Genomic DNA, 9,438 nt, shown 5'->3' on the forward strand with positions numbered 1-9,438 from the left:
AAACAAACACAAAGGAGCCCCTGCTTGGGAGCAGGCCCCGGGAGCCTTGGGAGCCCCGGATGGGGAGGTCGAGGGGGAGGGTGGCGGCTGTGGGCCGGACCGTGTGGGACGCCGGCTTCCTCTGCCTTCGCAGGGAGCACCATCATGTACGGGGCCCTGCTGCTGTTTGAGTCCGAGTTCGTGCACATCGTGGCGATTTCCTTCACGTCGCTGATCCTCACCGAGCTGCTGATGGTGGCCCTGACCATCCAGACATGGCACTGGCTCATGACGGTGGCCGAGCTGCTCAGTCTGGCCTGCTACATCGCCTCCCTGGTGTTCCTACACGAATTCATCGGTAAGACACCTTCCAGCCCCTCCCCTCCCCCCGCAGCCGCAGCCTGGCCGCGGGGTCTCGGGGTCTCCCCAGGACCCGTCCTGAGCTCTTTGTCCTGCAGGCCTTGGCACTCAGTGATCCCCATGTTGTTCCTGGCGTCCCCTTGGGGCAAGTGGCAGCTGTGACTCAGCTTCCTGGAACAGAGCCTCTCCGGCTTGATGTCAGTAGGGTTTCCTTTGAAAAGCACACTGTGTGAACTGGCTTCGAAGGGATCCCATTGAGTTCAGCAAAGACTGGCTGGGATTCTCGAGGGAGTCGGTCACTGCGCCGGGCTCCGGGGGGCTGTGGAGAGGTCAGACGTCCAGGTCTTGCTCATGAATAAGGGATAGCCCCACAGGAGGTGTCCTTATCACAGGGTGGAGAAACTCCGCCTTTCCCTGATAACCCCTCCAATGACGTCTCTTGCTAGTCAGCAAACGGTCCTTCAGGTTCGGGTAAAGGGAAGACGGACATCTGCGAAAAGTGAAATCTTCGAGGAGTTTCACACTTGTCCTGAGAGTCCGTCCGGATGGGTTTCATGAGCACCTGTCGTGTGCTCTGTGGCTTTGGGTGGTGAGCTCTGCCCTCGGGAAGCTGCCACGGGCTGGATGGGCAGCTGTGTGTGGGCTCCACGGCCGGGCACTCAGCGGGACTGTGGCCAGTGCCAGCCACCTGCCTCCCACCCCCTCCTGTGTGCCACTGTGCGGAAGCCCATGAACCCTGCTCTGCTCTCACAGAATCCTCTGGACTGCGGGCTTACTGTCATGCAGCAGATGGGGGCGCCCGTCCTTAGCTGGAAGCCCCCGGAGGCTACCCCCCGTTTCCAGCTTGGCACTGCCCTCAGGCCCGGCTGCCCGTAGCTTTGGTGATCATCCCAGAGGCAAAGGGAAAATGAAGGGAAATGAGGGGAAAAGCCTTTCTGCTCTTGGGCGGTGGGGTGTATATAGAAAATCGGACGTGCTGTCAGATTCCACATCAGAAACACCCGTAAGAATCGTTTGTGCCCCTGGTTTTCTTTCCCTGGTGCTGGAAACAGCATTTCACTGACTGTCCGTGAATTCAGCCGCAGAAGCAGGTCAGAGAGAGGACGGGCCGGGGAGAGTCCAGGCCCTGAGAGACTGAGCCGAAGGAAAGGGCCAGTGCCCAGAGGCCGTGTGTCGGTGACAGGATCCCATGCAGAGACAGCTCTGCCCTCACTTACCCCCATCAGAGCTGTGCCGGCTATTCTGAGCCGCATAGGCCTTCCGGAACATTCCGCCCACTCACCGCGGTCTTCCCATTTGCTTGCAGATGTGTACTTCATCGCCACTCTGTCGTTCTTGTGGAAGGTGTCCGTGATCACTCTGGTCAGCTGCCTGCCCCTGTACGTTCTCAAGTACCTGCGGAGACGGTTCTCCCCGCCCAGCTACTCGAAGCTCACGTCGTAGGCGGCGCCGACCCAGGGCGCCGCGGCCTCGGCGCTCTCCTGCCGGGCAGAGTTCAAGTTGCGTTTTTCTTACCCGCTGCCTGTGGGTCGTGCAGGCCTCGCTAACAGGTGCAGTTTTGACGCGAAGAGGCTCCGCGTGGGGTCCTGACGCCGGACGATCGGGGAGGTCCCTGGAGGGGACCCCGCGGGCCTGCTCGGGCCCCTCACGGTTCAGCCCGCAGCGAATGTACATATGTTAAAGCCGGCGGCTCCGCTGACGATTAATCCGTGGGTCACTGGGCAAGCTTCCGAGGACGTGCTTTCTGTTGTCATGCGATAAGGGTTTCTGTCTAGTTGACGATCGTAGAGGGGTTTTTGTTTTTGTGTTCAGCAGTCCTCATGTGTGTGTACTCTTTACATCTTTCTCACTCTTAAAAGCCGGCTCCGGAGAAATGTAAAATCCCTTGGGATAGGTTTGTGGGGAAAGACAGTGACTTCGGTAGAAAGTTACACAGGCAGTCATCTCGAGGGGGAGATGCGGCTTGTCCTGTCCGAGGCCGCGCTGCTCTCCGAGGCCGCCCGGCTTCCCAGAGTGACACAGAGCAAAGGAGAGGCGGGAGAGAGAGACAGAGGGAGCCACAAATCCAGTCTGGCCTCTTCCCTCGGACTCAACACCTCCAGCCCTCGACTTAGCTCCACCTGCCACCTCCTCAAAGAATTTTCGGAGATGTTCTCCTGCTTTCTTCGGACCTGGTAACGATGACCAAGCCCGCGGCCGGCTGAGGACACCCTCAGACATTTTCAGCAGAGTTGTTGCAGCAGGAAACGTGCCACTGAACAGCTCCTCAATGTGTCGACAGACGGATAAGAGACTCCACTAATTCTTTAGACAATGTTGCACATGTGGCCGGGCCCGTCCGAGTCCTGAGTGCAAGGTCAGGGACGGGGGGCTCTCTGCTCCATAGAGGTCTGTTTCCCATTAGGAGGCTGAATGACTAAGGCAGAGGCATCTCCCATGTTGCTGTGCGTCGTTCGTCGGGGGCAGCCCCCGTGGGAGGAGGCCCGGGCTGCCGCTCCAGGGCCCTGGGGTCCGGGGTCTGTCACACTGCCTACGGCTTTCGAAGGGAACTTACTTAAAGACAGCTGGCCGTATCGATCCCCCCCCCCCGCCCCACGGGGATAGACTACACGCCCATGTGTTTCTCATAAAGCTGTGGCTTCTCGTTTCAGAGGAGGAAGGGGGTGTGCAAGGCCTGGACCAGGCAGGGCAAGGCATCCTCGGGGTTTTGAGTCCCTCAGCGCCTGCCATCAGGGCTCGGCCCGTTGATCTTCCAGAGCTGACCATGCTCGAGATCTTGGACTTGGATGAATTTCTTCGGCCCCTTCTGCTTGTGTGGGCTTCAGGGCTGCGGGTTCCGGCTGGTGGCGGCACCCACTACCCTCCGGGCAGCCGGCTCTGGGGGAGCTGGGGGTGGGCGGAGCAGGCGGTGGTCCCCTTGCCCGGGAGCACTCTTCATACGCTCCTGCACGGGTGCTGCCCCTTTGAAACGTCATAAAATGACCGCAGGTTTCAGGCACCGGTAAGCTGGCTGCTGACGTGCTTCTGTGTGAAGACTGTGCGTTTCTGCAGCCACCTTTGCCTGCTCATGCCGGCTATTCCTGCCGCACAGACCCACAGAGAATACAGGTTGCAGTGGGTGAATAGTTATTTGGGACTAGGACCTTGGTCTAAAACTCTCAGAAAGATCGAACACGTCTGACTTCTTCCTGAGTGATGTTTCCCAGTTTCAAAGGGAGGGGAGCGGAGTGTGGGGCTCAGAGGTTCACACTTGGTTCTGTCTTTTTGGAAGGCTGATGATAAGTCTTACGTTGTTCTGTTCTGAGTTTGTAAACCCCGATCCTGGCCTTCTGCACAGACGGGATGGCTCCTGGGGTAGGTCTTAAGGAACCATTGCTAGGAAATGGCAGACGTTCAGCAGATAGTGGGAGGTGGTCTCTGGTTTTATCCCTCAAGTCCCAAGTGATCCAGGTGTGTGAGTTGACTTTTAAAGTCCACACCTGAACTGCTGCTTGCCATCTCCCAGGAAGGAAGCTTTCCAGAGAGGCTGAAGAAGCCCTCCAGCCCGACCTTCCCCCGGAAGTTGATGGATGCCTGTCTTGCTGTGAAAAATCGTGTTCTGTTGTCTCAGCCACACTCTAGTCGAGGCAGTCAAGGGCCAGAGGGACCGAAATCCAAGTGGATCCCAGACCACCGTCACTGGGCAGCCTGCGTACACCACCTGCTGGGGGGCCTCGAGTGTCCAGGAACGCGTGTGCCCCCAAAGGGTGGGAGCCTCCAGTCGGTGAGAGTACAGGATGGTCGCCTGCCCAGGTCGCCTCATCCCAGCAGAGAGAAGTGCGGCACGCGCGGGTTGTCTTAGTTGTGGGGGAGGACAAACGCCCGAGCTACTTTACAGGAAGCTCCTGAGTTCATTAACCTTAAGCATAAGGATTCTGTTGACCTTTTTCTCGGTTTCCCAATCTGGAAAGAATTTAAGAAACACCACTGACCCCTTCCCCTCACCCTGGACCTCAGTGGGACCTAAGTCTGTGATAGCTGATTTAATTCGAGGCCAGAGGCCCCACAACACGCAATCAGTGCTGTTCAAATATTTCTCCTTAAAGTAGAAATCACAACCCCCCGACCCTCTGACACCGTTATGTGTTTGTGTCCCAGTAAGCACTTTTGTTTTATGATGATTTTTGCTTGATCTTGCGGCGATGGTTGTGTGTGCGTGAGGACCGTGGGATCTGTTTGTGGTTTCTCCTTTCCCCTTCCTTCCTCGAAGAAAACGACCAGACGAGCTTCTCCATCTTCAGTGATTTCTGGTGCCTGACAGTGTGGATCCTTGTTTGGCAGCTGTGTGGGCACAGGTGCGTGTTGCCCGCGGTGCTGGGCCAGGCCAGTTGCATTGGCCATGGCTGCTCGGAGTGGCAGACGTGGCTCCCGAGCCCTGGAGGGCATCCCCGGGGGCATCCTGACATCGGGGCAAACCACCTGTTTGTAGCCGCCAGGAGCTGGGAGACCAAGAGCTGGGATGTCCCCCACTGCGAAGCTCGTGTTCTCCGGGTCCCAGGCCAGTTTCCCCTAATAAGTGAAGCCCTTTTGTGTCCTAGTAATCTTGAATGTCTGCTGACCCCTTCCCTCGGTGTGTTCTCTGCTGAAAGTTAAGGTCACACTGACAACTTTTGAATGTATTTTGAGTTTTGTGCTCATTGGAAATTGACACAATAATGCCTATTCTTCCTCCAGACTTTGCTTTTATACTTTGTTTTGTTTTTACTGGGGTGGGGATGGGAACGCCCTCATGCCTTTATGGGGCAGCATTTTAAACCTTTGCCAAAATTGCCGATGGGACCTACATGTGCTTCCGCTCCATCCTATTGAAGGCAAACACCTGTCAGCTGTTTTTTATCTTTAATCTCCTGTGTGTGTTAAGTGCGTGTGTGTATGTGACTGTGTCATCTCCAGTTTTTTGATGAGATGCTTGGTTTGCATTAAAATCCCGTTACTCCCAGCTTTGTTTTCATTAAGAAACCTACAAGGAGCTTTGTAAATACAACCGATTTTATTTCTCCTCCTTTCCTTTAATGTAAAGGAATTTGTTGCGTATACTTATGGGGAAATATTTCCATCAATGATGTTCATTTCGTCTTGGACAAGTGTATGTTTCTGAATGGAGCGGAGAGGCAGATGATGTCGTGAGCAGCGCCCCAGTGACCTTGAGCTCCGCAGCACCTCCTTGATCCGCGGCAGCTGTACCCGTGGACCCGTCCTGGTCACCGCATGGTCACGGGTGCTGTCCGTTCAGGTCGCTGGGTTCCGTCAGTGAATACTGCATTTGTTGGGGGTGGGGGCAGGGGCAATTGGGGGTGGTGCACAAAAAAAGCTGTGGCTAAATTATGATTTTGTCGCTCTGGGGCTAACTGTAAGCTCTCCTGGGAGTCCGTGGCCGTCCCGTTAGTAGGTCCCTACGGGTAATCCGCCTTGCAGACTCTCACCAGGACAGTATTTTGTCATGAGAGAGCAGCTCTGGAACAGGATGCTTTAATTCAGCAGGGACTCCCAGATGATTTAAATTCTCGATCCTGTGACGATACCCATGTGATCCTGCGTGCTCCGAGCGGTTCTTTCATTGTCTGCCAGCCGAGCCCGTTGCTGTTGCCCAATAAAGCTTGTGTACTTTATGCCTCCGGGGGATCATTTTAATTTGTGCGGAACCATGAATTCTGGTGTCAAAATGAAGGCTTTTTATTATAATGCTGTTTTCTGTGTAACTCACGGTACAAAAAGTGTAAGTGGCTTTTTTTCTCCAGTTAAAGTTAACTGCGATTTTGGCAAAAAGAAAAAGGAAAAAGAAAAAAATCCCATTCCCAACCCATGCATTGTTGTTTATTCTCTACTGTTGTCTGTTACAGACATGGTAACAAAAGGTGACATGGTAATTTCAAAAGTGATCAATAGAAGTAGGAAAAAGAGCATTTTATAAGATTCATTTTTTATTTATACGCACGGTCCTTGATCAGTTCAGAAACCTTTAAAAAATTTTTTTTAAATATTTTTAAAATTTTTCGTGTATTTTTTAAAAGATTTTATTTGTTTATTCGACAGAGATCACAAGTAGGCAGAGAGGCAGACAGAGAGAGAGAGGAGGAAGCAGGCTGCCCGCTGAGCAGAGAGCCCGATGCAAGGCTCAATCCCAGGACCCTGAGATCATGACCTGAGCCGAAGGCAGAGGCTTTAACCCACTGAGCCACCCAGGTGTCCCACTTTTTTTTTTTTTTTAAATCAGGTGATAGATTGAGGAATCTATCCAGTCACTGTGGGTATTAAGGGGGGCACGTGTGGTGACGAACACTGGGTGATACACACAACTCATGAATCCCTGAGCGCTGTAGCAGTGCTAATGACGTCTTACACCATGGCTAGCTGAGCATAATAAAAAAGGAACGCAGTCACCTAAGTTTGAGGCAGAAGAGGTTTGCAAGCTGTTGTGTACGAAGCAGAGGACATGTTTTATTCATTTCACCCAGTGCGTCTCAGCCAGGGGCGCTTTTGTCCCCCAAGGGACTCACAGTAGTGCCAGAAGGCATTTTTGGTTGTCCCGTTGGGTGGGCTGCTCAGGGACCTAATGAGGGAGAAGTCAGCGATGCTGCAGGACAGCCCCCACAACATGGAATTAGTCGGCACCAGATGTCCGGCGTGCCAAGGTTGAGAGTCCTCATCCCCATCCCCCTGGTCCCCATCCCCCTGCCTCCCGCACGCGTCTGTGTTATCATTTGCAGGAGACTTTCTTCATTTCCAGAGGATCGCAGCGTTGGGAACGCCCGAATCTCAGGAAACCAGCTACGCACACACCCAACTAGCCCAATGTTTTAATTGGGAGCTATTTGAGGTGTGAGCTGGTGGTTTCCTCCTACTGGCTGGAAGGGTCTTCCTCCGCTTATCGAATAGAAAAGAGAATCGTAAACCAGCAGCGTCTCAGTCCCGTGGCAGCTTCTCGGAGCGGATCCGAGGCGTGTGCTCTCAGCCCCTGGGACCTGGGCTCCAGCGGGGTAGACCGACCCACGGTACTTTTCCTTAGTGGGGTGCTCGCGAAGTAGCCGCCTGGGCTGTGAAATTCCATGGGCGTGCGGACACTGCTCCCTTCGCGCCACTAGGGGGAACTTGAGATTGAAAGACCTTTATGTTTCCTGTTTTCAACAACCAGGAAGGTCCTCGCGTCCAGCTGCTCTGTTCAAGACGCGGCTTTCATAGCTCAGAACTGATTTCATGGCCAACGGCTCCGTCAAAAACAGACATTGCTTTTTATGTTGTTGACCAGACTATTTTGCTGGGCTTCGCTTTAAAAAAAAAAAAAACGCACAAAAAAACTAGGGTTTGAAGGGGTGGGGGGGGGTGTGGGAGATGAATATTTATTTGATCTTGGATATTTGTATTCTTGAATATTTGGCAACGGGGAGGCCTTACCCTACTCCTTATTCAGGCTAATAAGGTTTTGAGACGAAATGTTCCAACACCCCAAGTACTTTAACTGTTTTTGTTATGAAACTTTTCAGGGTGACATGAAGCCCGGCGGTATTTGTGAAGAGATCTATAAATGATGGATTTGCTCACCTCAAAATAGAACTGTAGTCGCTCCAAACTTTCCAGAAGTCGAGCACAGTAACAGAATTCATTCAGGACTTGCTAATTTCCTACTTGAAACGGGTTACATAACAAGAACAGCCCCGTCTTCGTGCCTCTCAAAACTCCCCATGCAGTGATGGTGAAATGTATCATTAAAAGCTAGAAATAGCTTTGCTCAACTCTGGGAAAAAGAGGAGGTTTTTTTTCCCCTGATAGCTCCCCCTTTCCTTCACCCAAACATTGCATAATGTTAAAAAAAAGTCAACTCTTTCCGTGGGATTTAATTTCATTCTCCATGTGGCTGTGGTCGGAGGGTAACTGCAGCGCTCTGGGGGCTGGCAGATTTTTGGGGGATCACGCATGCCCGGATCAGTTTCCATCCGAAGCCTTAACAGACAAACACGCCCGATCCTGGGGTTTCTCCCTTTCCCTCCCTCTCCCCCTTTGGTGGATGGGAAGACGTAGCGTCTTCTCAGCCTGCCTTCTCTTAGGAACGTCAAAGCCAAGCCACCCCTCAGCCTTCCATGTTGAGGTTTGGACTCTGAAGTGCATTCCCATTAAGATCTGGGGTAATTGAATCATATTGTGAGGTCACTCACTCGACAACCTGTGTCTGACGTCCAGGCAGGCCCCATTTCTTAGAACTCAGCCTACAGGTTCTGTTTTACTCACACTAAGAACTTGGTGTTCCAAGCCTCGGTGGTCCATTTTCAAGAGATTTAAGAGCAAAGTCTTTTCTTTTCTTTTATTGAATCCAGATAAGCCCAGGAATGTTTTTAAATTTTCTTCAAGGAAAACTGCAGAATCCTGAAGGAGAAAGGGGGACAGGGGTTATGTGGGATAGGTTTTTTTGTTCATTCATTCATCAAATATTTACTGAGCACCTAGAATGTATTTGATACTGTTCTCTGGCCTGGAAGACAGTGGAGAAGAAGATGGGAAGTCCCTGCCTTCACAGTGATTACATCCTTGTGTGATGTGCGAGAGACAGAGACATACAGATTCTAGGGTCCTAAGAAAAAAACAGGGTGAGCAGTGGGCAGAGGGTATTTTTCTGGCAGAAAGACTGGAGAAAGTGATAGGGTCAGAGAGGCACCCTTTGGGAGTGGGCCCGCTGAAGCAGAAGCCTGAAGGATGAAGAGGAGGGAGTCATGGCAAGGTCTGGGGGAAGCAGCATTCATGCAGTAGGATGTGCAAAGGACCTGGGGTTGGCAGGGCTGGGTATTTTGGAGGAGCAGAAAGAGGGGCATATGGCTGGTGTGCTAAGACCAAGGGGAAGCATGGAGGAGATGAGGGCAGAGACATAGGTTAAGGCCTGCAGACCATGGAATTCAGACTAAGGAGCCCTATCCCAACAACTGGGCAAGCATCATTCAAGTTTGCCTGCTGCACTTGAACTGTGTCTGAGAGGCCCTGTTTCACTGCCATCTACTATGCCCCACTGACCCATCCCTGCCTGTTCTCATTTCCACCTCTGTGGTCTAAGAGGGCTCCGGGGGAGACCCACCC

The 9,438-nt window shown here is 52.8% G+C and overlaps 1 protein-coding gene across 2 annotated transcripts in view; it reads left to right on the forward strand.

Annotated features, from left to right (window-relative positions):
• ATP9A (ATPase phospholipid transporting 9A (putative)) overlaps positions 1-5,987 on the forward strand; it is a 128,902-nt gene extending 122,915 nt beyond the window's left edge. For both annotated transcript variants that reach the window (XM_044262820.1, XM_044262821.1), the window contains 2 exons: positions 134-337; positions 1,646-5,987. In XM_044262820.1, the coding sequence (XP_044118755.1) occupies positions 134-337; positions 1,646-1,782 (341 nt within the window). In that variant the 3' untranslated portion in view covers positions 1,783-5,987. The remainder of the gene's footprint in view (positions 1-133; positions 338-1,645) is intronic.
• The last annotated feature ends 3,451 nt before the right edge of the window (positions 5,988-9,438 follow it).

This window comes from Neovison vison, chromosome 8, assembly GCF_020171115.1.
Source record: "Neovison vison isolate M4711 chromosome 8, ASM_NN_V1, whole genome shotgun sequence".
Lineage (NCBI taxonomy): Eukaryota > Metazoa > Chordata > Mammalia > Carnivora > Mustelidae > Neogale > Neogale vison.